Source organism: Lactuca saligna, chromosome 2, assembly GCF_052625555.1.
Source record: "Lactuca saligna cultivar CGN05327 chromosome 2, ASM5262555v1, whole genome shotgun sequence".
Classification (NCBI taxonomy): Eukaryota; Viridiplantae; Streptophyta; class Magnoliopsida; order Asterales; family Asteraceae; genus Lactuca; species Lactuca saligna.
The window spans coordinates 114045911-114065033 of NC_136418.1; the positions used below are offsets into that span (position 1 = coordinate 114045911).

The 19123-nt window shown below is 37.0% G+C and overlaps 1 protein-coding gene across 1 annotated transcript; it reads left to right on the forward strand.

Annotated features, from left to right (window-relative positions):
* The first annotated feature begins 212 nt into the window (after nucleotides 1-212).
* On the forward strand, nucleotides 213-18973 carry LOC145029996 (uncharacterized). The gene is made up of 16 exons (XM_078978438.1): nucleotides 213-219; nucleotides 310-506; nucleotides 554-644; nucleotides 14893-14996; nucleotides 15041-15606; nucleotides 16079-16184; nucleotides 16266-16361; nucleotides 16730-16886; nucleotides 17003-17126; nucleotides 17208-17273; nucleotides 17374-17568; nucleotides 17898-18003; nucleotides 18238-18294; nucleotides 18343-18442; nucleotides 18502-18580; nucleotides 18673-18973. The coding sequence occupies exons 1-16, from the start codon at nucleotides 213-215 to the stop codon at nucleotides 18971-18973; spliced, it is 2352 nt and encodes a 783-aa protein (XP_078834564.1).
* Nucleotides 18974-19123: the final 150 nt, after the last annotated feature.

Below are 19123 nucleotides of genomic sequence, written 5' to 3' on the forward strand. Positions count from 1 at the left end.
CACCTTGTCATTGAACGCCATCGCCACCTCCTCTGCTGCTCCGGTTAAGTCGCGAACGGCCGAAGAAACCCCACCAAGAACGAAGTCAGAACTATGACCGTCGGAAACAAGTCGAGTGAGAACAAAATGCTCACGGTAAGGCCATCTATCACCTCTTTCTAGTTGTTTGAGGCTGTAACCGCCGTTGGTTGCCATTCAGTGGCGTTCCGACAATGTTTTGTGACCTTGTAGGTGGCTGATTGTGCATGTGTTCGCCTTTATAGGCTGATTGCAGAGCTAACAATGGAATATTTGTGTTATTTTGGGCAGGGAAGCAAGGTAAACTGCCGCCACCACCACGTGAGGTGGTGACTGTCATCACAACCGCCGATGTTTCTGCGATCGAGATGTCCATGGGGTGTGTTTTTCATGTCCAACACATGTTGTGTGTGTTGTGGGTGGTTTGTTTGGTCGGAAAAACTGAGAACAGCCACCACCACCATGTGCCGCCATGTAGGTGTGTTTTAGTATGTGTATGAGTGTTTTTTGATGAGTGTGATGTTATATGTATTAGTTGGTTAGCTGGAAAACCAAGAACCATGACCACCACCGTGAGGTGATGGCTGCCGCCGCGTGCCACCACCCGCCACCACAAGGCTGGTTGCGTGCGTGTGTTTATTTTAGTGTAGTGTGTGTGATTATTTTAGGAGTTCATTGTAAATTGTAAAAGCCAAAAGAATAATGCAAGAAACCTCAAACCACCACCATGAGATGGTGGTTGCCGCCACCGGCCGCCATATCGGGTGGCGGTGTGCTTAGTTGTGTCGGGATTGCTTTTTGGATGTTTGGACAAAGGACTAAAACCCTAATTAGCCTATTAAACCCTAATGGGCCCAATGAAGCCCTAATGGACCCAAAAGCCCAAATTGACCTAAGGAAAACCGTAATGGGCTTAAGGACTTGGTTTTGGGCCTATTGGGCTAAGATGGGATTGGAAACCCTAATTAGGGTTTAGAAAACCCTAATATTTGATTTATGGGCTTGGACTTATTGGGACCCACTTTTGGGCCATTGGAATGGAATTGTGTGTTAAGCCCAATCACACCATATGATTTATTTAGAAGAATGATGGACTTAATGATGGGTTTTGAGCATTCTAACGCTTCCTAAGTGTACATTCAACCCTAATAACCTTGGATCTATGTTTGTCTAATTATCATGCAAAGTTGATTTCCAAGGTTATGATCCTATATAGCATACATGGGAACAATTTTAACTTGAATAAAAGATAGAACTACATACCTTATTGTTGATTTTGATCCTTGAAACCTTGTAAGCCTAGCACCCCAAGTGTGATGCCTCAAATGCTTCACACAACACCAAATGATATGGAGTAAACTTGGAGAGAAAGTATAACACTCTAAAAATCGGCTCTAGCCCTCAAGTATGCATACATAGCCGATTCTGGGAGAAACATGAACTTTATATAGTGTTGACACATCAAGGGTTACACTTTGTAAACCCTAATGTGTCATGACTCTTCATTTCCATGACCCATGGGTTTGTAACTCCCATAGAGCCTCCATGGAGCATCCAATGGGTTTAACTCAACTTGATTATCCATGGAGCCTCTTATCCCACTATACAAGATATGGATGATTTACATAATCAACCCATATGTTTCATTAGTTATCTTTTGATCACTTAATTAATTCTATATTAATTCATGATCAAACTAATTAAATAATACTATTAATATATTAGAACTTATAATATATTAATAACCACAAGTGTTATTTCTCTAGTTTAGTCTATCCAATTGCATGGTTGTCACACCCCAAAACCTGAACGGCGGAAACGTTCTGGGGTGGATGACGTCATGTCAAGTATCACAACAAATGCAGTATAGATATCAAACTACAACAATCATTGCATTAAAAGTAATAGTTTTACATCGGTTTATATTGTATAGAATCATCAAAGTAATACAAGTAATAATGTAGATGCAACTTGGTACTAAACGGTCTTCACCAAAAGCGCCTGAGATGTACCTGTCTATTGCTGACTTGAGAATACAAGTTATTTGAAAGCGAGTATCAGCATTTTTACAAATGCTGGTGAGTTCATAAGTATTTAGTGTCATTTTATCCAAATAACTTTATATAAGTAGTAGTTTTAGAGTATACAGTGAATTAGAGTCATTTCCAGAAAATCCTATATTTTCTAATTAAAAGCAGTCTTTTACCGAGACTGGACAGAGTTATGTTGTAAAACGTAATTTTTCCCTTAACATTATCATTATCAAAATATGGTATTGATTTTAAAGAAAGTAGGAGAATATCAGGGAAAATGACATATTCCCCAGCAGTGAAGACTGCTAACTAAGGCAAAAGAAATCATAGACTCCAGGAGAGTATCGAATGAACGACGCGCCTGACTCAGTCTAACGAGAGGAGACACAGACCCCAGACAGTATCAAATGAATGATACGTCTAGCAAGGTCTAAAAACAGTGAATACAGTGTTAATTCCCGTTACCTTAAGGCCATGAATTATAAGGTAACCCCGAGATACTCGTAACCATACTGATAGACACTAGAGAACTTGACGCCCTGCAAGCATTGGAAAGAATGTGACATTTATCACCCCTTGGCTTGGTAGGTCGTGGACTGTAGCTAGCAATCAGGGTGCGGGGGTGTCAATCCCGTATAGATCTATACACAAAATGCCCGCTCTCCCTACCGGTGACTCTGGTTACCAACTAGACAACGGAGAAGGTCGTGTCCTAAAGATGCATCTCGTATAGTGAGATCTGATGTAAAATATTGGACAAGTGATAAAGACTCACAACTGAACTGGCCAATGTAAACCTATATGTCTATGCTTGTATACATAATGTATAACTAATGATCAAACGACCTTCGGATGGATATCCGATCCCACCAGACCACATCTCAACGAAGAAAAGGAAATAGGGCGAACTAGCCTTCCTAAGTCCTTTAAACATTATTTATATAACTATACAAGCACAGGCATGCATTTAACTAAGTAGAAGCGTTAACAGAGTAGAAGTATTTCATGAAGTAGAAGCGTTTCTCAAAGTGGAAGTGCTAATAAGGTATAAGCGTTTACGAAGTAGTAGCATTACTAAAGTAGGAGTGGTTCGTGAAGTAGTAGCATTAGTAAAGTAGGAGTGTTAATAGGTGGAAGCGTATCGTGCAGTAGAAGCGTTAACAAGTAGAAGTGTATCGTGAAGTAGAAGCAAATCGTGAAGTAGGAGCATTAACAAGTAGAAGCGTATTACGAAGTAAAAGTGTATCACGAAGTAAAAGCGTTAACAAAGTAGTAGTATTTAACTAAGTAGGAGCATAAACTAAGTAGAAGTATAACGAAGCAGTAGTATCTAACAAAGTAGGAGTATTAACACATGGACGAAAACTGTGATGGAAATTTTGGAAAACCATTACATTTAAGAAAATCACGACCTGGTATTCTTTTGTAGAATAAGTTTTAAAACCTTTAGAAATCCTTTGATAAACAAGTTTTAAATGAAACTTTGATAAAGCATTATAGGTAAAGAAATCCTTTGTTTAAAATACTGCTGTAACTGAATCTGAATAAAAACATACAGCGTGAGAGTCAATTTTAGAAAAGTTTTGAACAAGTAAAGACGTTTTAGAAAACCATTTACAGTATCATACTTGGTAAAACAGTTAACAGTGTAATGAATCCTTGTGCATGCGGGTTATCAATCACATGTGATTGATATGATCACTGGCATGTTTAACTTGTATCCCCCCCCCCCCATAAAAGCATGTAAAAACATTTAAAAGGTTAATTCAGAGGTATGAACTCACCTGTTGTAAGCGGATCGAACGAAGGTGCCGGTTGGGTGCTCGGTGTCAAGTAAAGACTTGAACACACTTAGTGACCTATTAACATATCATAACATATGTTTACATACAATTAGTAAATATAATACTAATTAAACACGTATACGCATCCTAAAGTGCGGAAAACACTTTGATTGAGTGATAGGGGTGTTCCGGGTAACATCTATGGGCATGTATGGCCTAATAGGGAGTTTACTCTTCAAGAGTAAACTCTTTATAGAGTTCACGGCCCTAAGACCAACTCCCCATGACTTTATGGCCGTAAAATCATGGTGGGGGTGTTCTAGGATGCTTCAAGGTCTTATATCACTCGTGGAATTATGCTAGGCTCAAATCTAGGGCTTATAAAGGGTTTAAGGCCTCACATGGACCATTTTTGGGAGTTTACGACAGTAAAGATGGAGTTTACGGCTGTAAACTCCTACTAACCCTTTCCTTTTGTGTTTTGAGGTCTTAAATGGTAGAGGATAAAGTTCTATGCATTTCTCCAAGTCAAAAGAAGGAGTTAGGGCATCATTTGGGCACTTAATGGGAGTTTACGGCCCATGGACCAATTCTAGGGGGGGTTACGGCGTAAACTCCTATTTCCTTGGTTTAATTGATGTTTAATGCCTTTACTTCAATGGGGGTTGCTTCTAGACATTTTCCAAGGCCATAGGAGGTGTTTGAGGGCATTTCTAACACTAGAATTTGAGTTTACTACCCATGAAAAGGAGTTTACGGCCCAAGCATGTTCTTGGGCAGTAAACTCAATTTTATTCCCCAAAAGTTAAGTTCAAGGTGTTCTAAGTCTGTTTTCGTAAGTCATTTAGCCATATCTAAGCCTTAGGGGTAGTTTGGAGGGGTTTTGGGGCTTAAAAACCCCACTTAAGGGTGTTCACGGTCCAAGAGTGTTCTTGGGCCGTAAACACATCATCTTGCCCCTATTTGATGTCTTAAACACGAATTTGCGTGTTAACTAAGCTATACAACAAGTTAGGATAGATTTCTTACTAGTTTGGGGCTCGAAACGAGCGTTTTTGACTTGAAAACAAGTTATAGAGAGAGAGAGAGAGTGTAGAGAGAGAGTGAAAAGAGTATAAATGAAGTTTACTCTCCCTTATATAGGTGCTTGAGTTGGGGCTCAGTGGAAATCTACCCGATACTGCCACTAAACAGTGCTTTTGGTCGCACCCGATTAAGTGGTCGTATTTTGACTTGGTTGAAACTAGAACTTTTCAAGGGATTAATGAGGGTGTTTCTAATTTGTTTTCAACCCTTAGCAAGTCATTATAAAATTCCCACATTAATTAACCACTTCCATAAAGGCTAACGGACAGTTTAATAAAACAAGGCTTATTGACGGAATGAGGGATTAAATATGACGGAATAAATTTCGGGTTGTCACAATGGTGCCATGAAACCCAAATGGACCATGCCGGGTCGGGTCAAGTACATACCAGATATAGTTATGGACTTAGACTCCTTATCCAACAGTCTCCCACTTGGATAATTCTAATAACTATCACTGAAATACTTCAGGAACTGATCAGCAATCGTAGCTCTTTCAAGGTCTCTCGGAACTGAGAAGATGTTGATACGCCATTTAAGATAAGTGATCATATAATCTTTTGTTCTAGATATCAGTCGGACAAATACATGGAACAATGTCTTATTGTCCAACAGTTTGTTTCCCAATTTCCGATTTGTTTGACAAAGAACTTAATTGAACACATCAACTTAGTTCTGACCGGGACTGGTACATACATCAAAACAAAATCATCGAGGGGCCTAGATATTAGTTTCTAATCCAAGAAGGAACAAATAAACTTCAACTCATATGCTTGTTCTACTACTTGTTAAATTACACAAAAATGCACGTTTTATAACATCGAGTTACCAATGCATTTTCGCACGATCAATGCATAACTAACTCATAATTAACAAGTCATATCTCTAGGTTTGAAGACTTATATGATATTACCATCTCGCAATCGCTCGAGATAAATTCCATGAAGTGATACCAGCGAGCGTGGGTTGAATCCAATACTCATAACTAATGAGCACTCATGAGTGTTGAGGCCATGTCCAACATCTTAGACCTCTACAACCAACTCATGACAGTCTAACTTCATATCTACTTCCAACATATGACTGACTGTGGATAATTTGAATAATATGTAAAACAACATAAATATTCTGGAAGTCAAAACATGCAAAAGAAATAATAGTAAACGATTGACAAGGGATAACAACACTTTACTCATAAATAAACAAACCTTTTATTCATCATCAAATGTCAATTACAATTTACAAATTTCACAATTACCTAACTACTAAGACTAATATCATCCTTCAGCCCTATGCTCCTAGCATGTTGGAGATACTTAACCCTACACAGTCCCTTCGTGAGGGGATCTTTCGGGTTCTCATCCGATGATACCCTCTTTGCCACGAGGGGTCATTCTTCTATACGATGTCTGATGAAATGATATTTTCTATCAATGTGTCTGGATCTCCCCTGATCCCTTGGTTCCTTTGCTAAGGCAACTGCACTTTCACTATCACAGAAAATCTCTACGGGCTTCGATATAGCTGGTACAACTCCAAGGTCTCCAATGAAGTTCTTTAGCCACATAGCCTCTTTTGCCGCCTCACTTGCCGCTATATACTCTGATTCGCAAGTTGAATCAGCCATTGTCTCCTTCTTGGAACTTTTCCAAGAGATTGCTCCTCCGTTTAAGGTAAAGAACCAGCCCGACTGAGAGCGGAAATTATCCCTATCAGTCTGGAAGCTAGCATCACTATACCGTACAACTCTCAAGTCATCACTCCCACCAAGGGTAAGGACCCAGTCCTTAGTCCTTCACAGGTACTTGATAATGTTCTTTACCGCTGTCCAGTGAGCCTTACCAGGATTCCCCTGATACCTGCTAACCATGCTTAAAGCAAAGGCTACATCAGGATGAGTACAGGTCATAGAATACATGATCCAGCCTACTACCGAAGCATAAGGCACCCAACTCATTTCTGCTATCTCATCCTTAGCACTCGGGCTCTGAGTCTTACTCAGTCTAGTGTTACTCTAGATGGGTAACTCTCCTTTCTTGGAATCTTGCATGTTGAATATCTTCAACACCTTATCCAAGTAGGTAATCTGACTAAGTCCAATTAGTCTTTTACTCCGGTCTCTCAAGATCCTTATTCCTAGAATATAGGCAGCTTCTCCTAGGTCCTTCATAGCGAAACACTTCCCAAGCCAGGACTTAACTTCCTGCAGAGTTGGGATGTCATTTCCTATGAGTAGTATGTCCTCCACATACAACACCAAAAAGCTAACTATACTCCCACTAGCCTTGACATATACAAAAGATTCATCTTCACTCCTAGAAAAGCCAAACTCTTTGACCTTTTCATCAAAGAAAATATTCCATTTGCGAGGTGCTTGCTTTAATCCATAGATGGATTTCTCAAGCTTACACACTCTATTAGGGTACTCTGTACTGACAAAACCCTCTAGCTGATTCATGTAAACATCCTCAGCCAACTTTCCATTAAGGAAAGCGGTTTTGACATCCATTTGCCATATTTCATAGTCATGAAATGCAGCTATGGCTAACAATACCCTAATAGACTTAATCTTGGCTACTGGTGAAAAGGTCTCATCATAATCAACTCCTAGAGTATGAGAAAAGCCCTTTGCAACCAGTCGTTCCTTATAAGTGTGTACATTACCATCCATGTCGGTCTTCTTCTTGAAGATCCATTTGCACCCAACTGTCTTACGACCTGGCACATTGTCAACCAAATCCCATACCTGATTATCATACATGGAATGTATCTCACTATCCATTGACTCTTTCCATTTAGCAGAATCGGGGCCTGCCATGGCTTCCGCATAGCTGTTAGGTTCATCCAGACTTACCAGTGTCCCATCACTGATAAGTGTCTCACCTTCCGCTGTAATATAGAAACCATAGTAATGCTCAGTTTATTCCTAACCCTTGTGGAACGCCTCAAAGGTACAATTGGAGGTATAATAGGATCAACAGGAGGTTCCTCCTCAAGTTGACTGCTAGGGTTTGAGGTTCCTTCACCACTTGACTCTTGAAGTTCTTCAAGGTAAATTAGCCTCCCACTGTCTCCTTGGCTTATGAACTCTCTCTCTCTCTCTCTCTCTCTCTCTCTCTCTCAAGACAGCCCTCCTTGCTACAAAGACCACATTCTCACTAGGTCGGTAGAAGAGGTAACAAAAGGATTTTTGTGGGTAGCCGATGAAAATACACCTCTCACTTCGAGGTTTGAGCTTATCATGAGTCTTGCGTCTCACGAAAGCCTCGTAACCCTAAGCCTTGATGTGGGCTAGACTAGGAACTTTTCCAGACCACATCTCATGAGGTGTTTTGGCAACCTTCTTTGTAGGGACCAGATTAAGGATATAGGTGGTAGTCTCTAAGGCATACCTCCAAAATGAGATTGGCAGCGTAGCTCGACTCATCATGGAACGAACCATGTCCAACAAGGTTCGATTACGCCTCTCAGCTACACCATTCAACTGTGGTGTCTTGGGAGGTGTCAATTGTGAGACAACCCCACATTCCCTTAGATAGTAGAGGAACTCAGTACTAAGATACTCACCACCACGATCAGATTGAAGCATCTTAATGTTCCTGCCCAATTGATTCTCGACTTCCTGTTTAAACTCTTTAAACCTTTCAAAAGTCACTGACTTATGCTTGATTAAGTAGACATATCCATATCTACTATAATCATCTGTAAAAGTCACATAATAACGATTAGCATCCCTTGTGGCAGTTTTGAAGGGTCCATATACATATGTGTGTACAAGACCCAACAAACCTTCACCCCTCTCACAAGAACCAGTGAAGGGTGACTTTGTTATTTTTCCAAGTAAGCATGATTCACAACTATCATCTGACTTTAGGTCAAATGATTCCAAAACTCCATCCTTTTGGAGTTGGCCTATGTGTTTCTTGCTTATATGTCCAAGACGACAATGCCATAATGATGCTTTATCCAAGTTATTATCATTAGTAGAATCAATACATAATACATTATTTCCTAAATTATCTACAACAGACACAGCTTCATACACACCATCACAAGGTAATGCTTTAAAATAAAACACATTATTAAAGTAAGCATTTATTTCACCAATTTCATTATCATAAGAAAAGGTAAAACCTTGTTTATACAAAGCATCAAAGGAAATAACATTTCTTGCCATTTCTGGCGAATAACAACATTTATTCAAATCTAAAGTAAATCCACTACTAAGCAACAAAGTATAAACTCCAATCTTGGTGACAGGTGAAACTTTCCTATTCTCCATGATCAAGTTTATTTTCCATGCTCCACATTCTCACTTCTTCTTAGTCCCTGCAATTCAGAACAAATATGAATACCGCAACCGGTATCAAGGAGCCAAGAGTTAGAATAGAGTGAATTATTAGATAAGATAGTGTAAATACCTGCATGGTTGGGTTTAACTTTCCCATCGTTCAAATCTTGCTGGTACTTTGGAAAGTTACGCTTCCAGTGCGCCTTTTCGTGGCAATAGAAGCATTCAGCCTCTTTGGGATCAGAAGAAGGTATAACAGAACCTTTCTTGGTTCCGCTAGAAAAGGAGCCATCAAGGGTCTTACCCTTGGTACCCTTCGAAGGGTTCTTTCTCTTCTTCCCTCTACCTTTCCCGATTTCCAGGATAGGTGCTGAGTTTGGAGTAGTAGTAGGAGTGGTCACAACCGACTTACCTTTAAGACTTGAGTCTGTGGTCTTTAGGAGTCCCTGAAGTTTGCTAATTGTAACTTCCTCCTTATTCATGTGGTATGTCATGCAGAATTGATCATAACACGAAGGTACGAAGTGAAAAATAATATCTATTGCTAACTCCTCAGGGAATTTCACATTCAACTTCATCAATCAATCCATATACCTTTGCATTTTCTGCATGTGGCTTGTGATGGGTTCACCATCTTTCATTCGGGTTGTGATCATAGAGGATATGATTTCATATCGCTCTTGACGAGCACTCTGATGGTAGCGGTCCATCAAATCCTGGTGCATCTCAAAAGGATAGTAGCCCTCATAGGACTTTTGGAGCTCGGTTGTCAGAGTGGCCATCATGATGCATGCCACTTTGGTAGCATCTCTTTCATGAACCTCATATTCAGCAAGCTCCCCAGGAGTAGCAGTTGGCTCAGGCACCTTGAGCTCCTTGTCAAGAACATATTCCTTGTTCTCTTAACGAGTGACCATCCTGATGTTTCTGATCCAGTCAGTAAAGTTAGATCCATCAAAGATGGCTTTCCCATAAAGGTTCATGAGAGAGAAGGAGCCAGTAAGGTTTAAGCCAGGAGTAGCATTGTTGGAAGACATCTGAAAGGAAGAAAGTAAGTTTAGTTTAGATATAGGGATAGTCCTTAATAAAACACCCAAATGTAATATTAAGGCTAGGATCCCATCACAATATATTATAACCTAGAAAAGGGATGCCGTAATCCAAGTTATAACATATTTGAAAGGTAGGTGAATGACGATTCACCAATTTCCACCATAAAAACGAAACATAAATTATTAGGTTTTATTTGGTTTTTAGAAATTCCTAGATTCTTTGAGATTCATTGAACTTTTCAATGGCATGTTTCAATCTCAAGTGTGCCCTTCATGTTTTGTGACTGGGATACCGAGGATCACAAAATAAGGTGTGAAGTAACCATGCAAATTACCTGGTACCCATAATGTTTTTCACTTAATCGTAGTGCCGGTAAACCACACTTACTCCTTCCAACCTCATTAAAAACCTTAAGTCACCCTTTGCCTTCCTTGTTAAGTCCAAGTTAGTGTGCCGATAAACCACACACGCTCCACCAACGACTTAAACAAGGTGCAAAGTGTAATTTCATGGATTAGCACCTTATTCACATTTTTCCTAAAGTAACTAAGATTGGGAATTTATAAAACATTTAGTTACTTTATAATAATCATTATACTTTTAATGAGAATTTTTAAGTAATTGTCCTACCCGTTCGGCTAACGACCCTCCACCAGTCAAGCAAGCGGTGGGTGAGAGTGGACAGCCATTAAGTTGCCATTTTATAGGTAACAACCTTATACCCACCTTATAGACTAGCTTCGTGAATGAGGCGTACTAGCGGTAAGACGACTTTGATCTTATATATATATATATATATATATATATATATATATATATATATATATATATATATATATATATATATATATATATATATATATATATATATTATCATTATTAACTTAAATATTATAAATATAAGGGTTGAATTTTAACTTTTAAAATTCTAAGGGTTGGAACTAGAGTTTTAATCAAGACTTTACTTGTTCCAAATCTTGAGGGCAAGTTTTGTGAACTTTCATAACTTTTCATTTCTTGTAACTTATGAGTTAGTAGAGTATTAAAAATGAAGACTCTTCATTTTTATAACTCATGTGTTATTTTAATGGTTTTTAACAAAGTGACTTTTGGTTTTCTATAACTTGAGGAAAAGTTATGGACTCCATTAAAACACATAATGATCATGAATTAATCTACCACATAGGTTACAAACAATTCCTATGATCATCTAAACATCATAAGAACAAGAACATGAATATGAACACTTTCATAAATCAAAAAATTACAGTTAAAACTTGTAATTTTTGATAATTGTTATTGTAAATGGATTAGCATAAATATTACTCCATCCAAAACATGTTTACAAGAACCAAAACAATTTAGGGTAATGTTTCTAATCCATTTCCAACAACTAAAATCGAAATTCTGAAAATTGCAGCTTCTACTCGTCGAGTGCAAGAACAAACTCGACGAGTAGCTTGCATTTCGTCATGGACTCGTTGAGTCCCCCCCCCCCCCCCCCATGGACTCGGCGGGTTCATACGAGCAGAAAACAGAAAAATGATTTTTTTTAATAGTTTGCACAAATAATCAACAAACAGCCTAGGCTTTGATACCACTGATGGGTTTTGAGCATTCTAACACTTCCTAAGTGTACATGCAACCCTAATAACCTTGGATCTATGTTTGTCTAATTATCATGAAAAGTTGATTTCCAAGGTTATGATCCTATCTAGCATACATGTGAACAATTTTAACTTGAATAAAAGATAGAACTACATACCTTGTTGTTGATTTTGATCCTTGAAACCTTGTGAGCCTAGCACCCCAAGTGTGATGCCTCAAATGCTTCAAACAACACCAAATGCTATGGAGTAAACTTTGAGAGAAAGTATAACACTCTAAAAATTGGCTCTAGCCCTCAAGTATGCATGCATAGTCGATTTTAGGAGAAACATGAACTTTATATAGTGTTGACACATCTAGGGTTACACCATGTAAACCCTAATGTGTCATGACTCTTCATTTCCATGACCCATGGGTTTGTAACTCCCATGGAGCCTCCATGGAGCATCCAATGGGTTTAATCCAACTTGATTATCCATGGAGCCTCTTAGCCCACTATACAAGATATGGATGATTTACATAATTAACCCATATGTTTAATTAGTTATCTTTTGATCACTTAATTAATTCTAAATTAATTCATGTTCAAACTAATTAAATAATATTATTAATATATTAGAACTTATAATATATTAATAACCACAAGTGTTATTTCTCTCATTTAGTCTATCAAATTGCATGGTGTCATGCAACCCAAATGGACCATGTCGGGTCGGGTCAAGTACATACCAGAAGTAGTTATGGACTTAGACACCTTATCCAACACTTAATGGATTAAGTCCTTAGTTGATTAAGTCCTTAATGGGTTAAGTAGGAAAATTAACCTTAATCATCATTTTATGTGAAACCTTAATTTGAGTTGGGCCTTTCTATTGGGCCTAGGTGACTGGGATGATAATGGGTCATCCAGGAGCAAGCAATTGAACTATAATAATTTAATGGGCCTAGAGTAAGGCCCATGTAAGGGGTTTGGGCCCAATTTAAAAAATTGGGCTATAGATGGGCCATAGTTTGGGCCTTAATGATTACATTATGTTAGGCTTTGATTCTTAGTTGACTTTGGGCCTAAGGATTGGGCCTTGGGCTTGAATAAGCCAAGCTTAGGGTAATGCAGTAATTATCCAAGTATATACTTATGGTTATGTAGTGAGATCCAATTATTAATTGGGTGTTATGTGGGTGTTGACAGTTTGGGAATCTGTCATTTCGTAGCTGGGGTTGAGTCTGCGGGACTTCAGCAATGTGGGATTGAGTCTGCGGGACTTCAGTAGTGCCAAGTGAGTCTTCTCACTATACTTTACCTAGAGTGGTAACTATGTGTGACCAAAGAGTCTTATATGCTTGTTTGAGTTGTATATGTTTGTGTTATATGTATTGTATGTTGTATCATTTGTTGCTTAGACCCGATCGAAGGGTCCAACGAACTATGAGGTCGGAAGGCTCTCAACCAGACCGGATCGAAGGGTACAACGAGCCAGACCGGACTGAAGGTTCCAATGAGCTATGACCGGACCAGAGGGTTTAACGACCTATGGGACTGGAGGGTTCCACTGAAACACATTGAACGGAAGGTCTTACAAAGTTATAGCCTCGAGTGGCTAATTACTTGTGCATGGTATTTTAGGGAGCTCACTAAGCATGCGTGCTTACCGTGTTATGTGTTATGTGTTTTAGGTACTTTGCTTCAAAGGAGAGGAGCTGGCTTGATCGCAACGCATCACATTATGGTTTTCCGCACGTGAGATCTTTGGGATTATCGTGCTATGTGTTATGTGTTTCAGGTACTTTGTTTCAAAGGAGAGGAGCTGGCTTGATCGCAACGCATCACATTATGGTTTTCCGCACGTGAGATCTTTGGGATTACACTCTGATATTGTTTTGTGATAACATGTTTTGATTACTTCTACTTGGTTTTGACATGACGTGATATTACGGATGATTTATTATATTGTTGGTTTATAATAACGTAACTAAAAATGAAAAAAAAATTGCCTGTATTTTTGGGATGTTACACTTTACCTAAAGTATATATTCTAGCACCTCGGTGTAAATATGATGAAATATTCATTTTTGTTCACTTTCATATGCTCTCATGTTCGTCTAGTTCTCTTTCTGTTGATTAGGGTTCATATAGTTCTTGTTTGTCCATATTCATTGTAATTTCAAAGTTAGAGTTAGGTAAATGTTGTAATTCATTGAGTGTGAGTGTGATTGTAGTGAGGTTTTTCCCTTGTAAGTACTAGAAAACCAACTGGATCTTAGTTTAATTAATAAAATATGTGTTGATGTTGTCATTTTGTGTGTGATTTTATCGTTATCATTATGGTATCAGAGCCCTTTTGAGCTCATTCGTTTGTTTTTCTTTATCTAGGTCTGTGTAGATATGGTTCTCTCTGTCTCTTTGTCTATGTTTTTGTAGATCTAGAGTTTTCTCTCTATTGTCTAGATATGTGTTGATCTAGGGTTTGTGTTGGTTTTTTTGTGGTTCTGTTTATCTTTCGATCTCTTTTGTGTTAGGGTTTCTTCGTCTCAGAAATCCTCGTTTTTTGGGCTTCTTTGCTGGTTGTGTTCTTGGTTGATCTTCTTCTATTGGTCATCATTTTCTTAGTTGTAAACGACTGATTAAAGTAAACACTAGTGTTAACCTTGTGTTATCATCTGGTGGTCAACATTAACTTAGTCGTCCAATTCTAAGATCTGTGTAAACGATTGACAGATCGGCGGTGTTCTGGCATTTTAATGTCCGATCATCATTAGTGTTAAATTCTGCTGGGAACAAATGATAGATCTAATGGTAACAACACAAGTGCTTGTAGATCATTTTTTCTAAGGAGGTTGTAAGTTTTTCGCGCACTCGTTTGTTCGGGTTATTTGTCTTGGGTGTTATTTTTCTTGTTTCTTTGCACTGTGCACTTATTTTTTGTATTCTTTTCCTTGATTACGTATGCAGTTCAGTGGTTCGGAATATTGCTCAATATGGTTTTTTTGGGAACTACTTATGTTGTCACATAATTTGTAGTAATCATGGTGGGAGAAACTCTCAGTGCTTCTGGCACTAAACCCGATCATTATGATTATGATGATGATGATCCTTTGTCCATGCATCCTTCTGATAATGGAGTCGTTTCTATAATAAATATGAAACGTACTGGAACTGAAAATTATAGGATCTGGATATGCTTTTGAAGGGTAAAAACAAATTAGGGTTTGCTGATAAAACTTTTCCTAAACCTATTGAGGATGAGGTCAAGATTCATAAATGGGAACGCATAAATGTTGTTGAATGTTCATGGTTATTATGTTCTATCTCTGAGTCCATCTATTCTAGCCATGCTTGTAGTGAAGCTGCTTCTGACATTTGGTTTGAATTACATGAAACATATCATAAAGTTGATGGGTCTATTGTGTTTAATTTGCATCAGAAAATTAATTCTCTTACTCAAAGTGATATGTATGTGTTTGAGTATTTTAGCAAACTTGATGCTTTATGGAAGGAATTTGATGGGCTTGTTAATCTTACTGAATATGTTTGTGCTCCTTTTGTAAAATTAAATGATCATTCTAAGCTAATGAAATTAATACAATTCTTATCTGGTCTTGATGACACATTTAATCAAGTTAAAAATCACATCTTACTAATGGAACCACTTCCTAATGTGAAACCTGCTTTTTCTATTGTTTCTCGTGAAGAGTCACATCAAAGAAATGGTTTCATTAGTCAAACTTCTACAAGGTCTCAAGAACTGCTTTTGTTGGTAAATTTAATGATAAAAAAGATTCAAATCTCGTAGTAATCAGAATTTGTAATGTAAAAATTATGGTCTCAAAGGTCACACTATTGAACTTTGTTACAAACTTATAGGTTATCCTAAAGATTTTAAATTAAAAAATGATACTCAAAGTTCAAATAAAACGATACTTAGTAATAATATTGTTGTTTCTGATTTATCTGATGGTCCCATATCAGAATGTAAAACATATGGTTCTAATGACAAGTTTTTTATGACTGGAGATCAATATTCAAAATTCTCGTCTTATAAATGAAAAATAAGGAACTACTGAGGCTGCAACAAATATGACAAGTATTTGTTGTAATTCCTTTGTTTCTAATAAACGATGGGTTATAGATTCACGTGCAAATCATCATATGACACGAAATGAATCTTTTTTAATAATATTGTTGATTGTTCTAAACTTGATTTAAGGGTGGACCATCCTAACGGTACATCTGCAAAAATGGATAAACTTGGAAATATGAATTTTTCTGAATCTATAACCTTATTTGATGTTTTTGTAGTTCCAGATTTTAATGTAAATCTTCTGTATGTTTATAAACTTTGTAAGGATAATAAATGTTATGTTGTCTTTGATGAATCTAATTTCTTTGTTCAGGATTCACAATCCAAGGTGAATGTGGGGATTGGTAATGAGTTCGAGGGTCTTTATTACCTTGACGGAACTAGTTCATCAGGTAAAGGACTCTCTGTCGTTAGCTCTTCTTGCAATGTGTCTAAACTTACATAGCATAATAGGTTATGACATACTGAAATTCAATCTCCAAATGTGCTTAGAGAGAATCTTTTTGTTGGTTATGAGCCCCTCATAGCTTGTGATGTATGTCACAAGGCTAAACACTCTAGGGATACTTTTTAATGTAGTGAACAGAAGTCTGTTGCTCTAGGAGATCTTATTCATATAGATATTTGGGGTCCTTATAGGGTTACTACTTATGATGGTTTTAACTATTTTTCAACAATTGTGGATGATTTTATTATGGTGTGTGGATTTATTTGTTAAAATCTGAAGCTGACGTTTTTTTATTGGTTCTTTGTTTTTATAATTTTTTGAAAAATCAGTTTAATAGCAATGTTAAAATTGTTAGGTCTAAAAATGGTATTGAGTTTGTTAATAAACAGTTTAAAACCTTTTTTGATAAAAATGGTGCTACTCATCAAACTTCTTGCAGTTACACCCACAACAAAATGGGGTGGTTGAAAGGAAACATAGACATTTGTTAAATGTTTCTAGATTTTTACTTTTCCAATCTGGTCTGCCACTCAAGTTTTGGGGTGAGGCTGTTTTAACATCTGTTTTTGTTATAAATTGACTCCCCATACTTGTTTTCAAAGGGAAGTCTCATTTTGATAGGATTTATAAATATTCTCCTAATTTTAATAATCTTAGAGTTTTTGGTTGTTTATGTTTTGCATTGAAACTGAATATGTCTGATAAGTTTGGTGAAAAATCTCAGAAGTGAGTTTTAATTGGTTATTCTAGTGAGAAAAAAGGTTATAAACTTTTGAATCTTGACAATAATTTTGTTTTCTTTTCCAGGGATGTAATCTTTTTTGAAGATGTTTTTCCATTTAAAATGAAAAAGGATTTGAATGATAACAACTTGTTGTCCTTTTTTTGAAACCTTTAATTCTAATCCCTTTCACACCTATACCTATGATGATATCCATCATTCATCTTTTATAGATGAATATTCTGAATCCAGTTCACATATGATGAGCCACAAGACTGATGACACTAGTGTTGCTACTCCTTTTGAGCCCGCTAGTGTTAGCAGCCAGGATAGCATGGTGCAAGTGACTCTATCTCGGGAGGTTGGTCCAGGTGTGTCAAGCTCACCTGAGGGAAGTGGTTTTATAAATACTGAATCATCCACTAGTGATCCTATAAGTACTAGAAGGTATAGGAGAGAGAGTCTAGAATGCCACTTAGGTTTAATGATTATATTGTAGAAGGAAAGCATAACTATGGTATAGAAAGGTCTGTAAATTAATCCTGTTTAAGTGTTGAGAATTTTTGTTTTGTGTCTAATTTGAACAAGACTGTTGAACCTAGGAATTATTTATAGTCTTCTACTGACCCTAATTAGTTTCATGCCATGAATGATGAAATGGAAGCCTTGTATCGTAATAAAACTTGGGTAATAACTTATCTTCCTCAAAATAGAAAGCCCATTTGTTGCAAGTGGGTATATAAAATAAAATATAAGTCAAATGGGGAAATTGAAAGATATAAAGCCAGAGCCAGATTAGTGGCTAAAGGATATAGTCAAAAGGAAGGAATATATTATAAGGAGACATTTTCTCTAGTGGCTAAGATTGTTACTGTTAGAGTGGTAATCTCTTTAGCCATAAATAATTCTTAGAATTTATACCAACCAGATGTGAATAATGTTTTTTTATATGGTAACCTTGAAGAAGATGTATATATGTCTCTTCCTCAAGGCTATAATACTCGAGGTGATAATCGTGTATGTACACTGTTAAAATCTCTTTATAGTATTAAGCAAGCACCTAGGAAGTGGAATGAAAAACTAAGTGCTTCTCTTTATGAATTTGGTTTTGTGCAGAGTATAAATGACTATTCATTATTTGTTAGAAATCAAGGTAATTCGACTGTGATTCTTGTAGTTTATGTTGATGACATTGTTTTAACTGAAAATTGTGAAAAATAGATTGAAAATGTTAAGAACTTTCTTAAATCAAAATATGTGATTAAAGATTTAGGGAAGTTGAAATTTTTCTTGGGCATTAAAGTTCTTTATACTGAAAATGGTATTTGTTTGTCTTAGAGAAAATATTGTTTGGAATTGATTCATGATTTTGGTTTTTAGGTTGTAAACCTGTTAAGACACCTCTTGATTTAAAAATTGTTATAAGTGACATTGGTATTGATGATAAATATTATATTTTGTCTAATATTACAGATTATCGAAATTGATTGGCAAATTAATATATTTAACCATTACTAGACCTGATACATCTTTTACTGTTTAAACTCTTAGCCAACTTATACATTCACCTACGACGTCTCATTTAAATGTGGATCTTCGTGTGTTGAGGTATTTACAACTCAATCCAGGAATAGACATGAGTATTGCAAAAGATGCTCTTAATTCATTAAGTGCCTATGTGGATGTTGATTGGGCAAGGGGTGTTTCATCTAGAAGGTATGTTATAGGATACTGTGTTAATCTTGGTAACTCTATTATCTCTTGGAAAAGCAAGAAACATGATACAACATCAAGATCCTCTACTAAATCTGAGTATCAGGCACTGGCTTCTGTTACTTGTGAAATCATGTAGATTCTTAAATTGTATTTTGATCTTGGGTTTAAAATTTTGATTCCCACTGAAGTTTTTTATGATAATGATTCAACTATTAAATTAGCTTTGAATCATGTGTTTCATGAAAAAAACAAAACATTTTGAAATGGATTTTCATTTTGTAAGAGA

Bases quoted from the DNA above. Each gene is read 5' to 3' on its own strand.
- LOC145029996 (XM_078978438.1), top strand. The intron at 18,004-18,237 runs GTAATCTCTTTA...GGTTTTGTGCAG, and splicing joins AGATTGTTACTGTTAGAGTG to AGTATAAATGACTATTCATT. The intron at 18,581-18,672 runs GTCTAATATTAC...TTAAACTCTTAG, and splicing joins GATGATAAATATTATATTTT to CCAACTTATACATTCACCTA.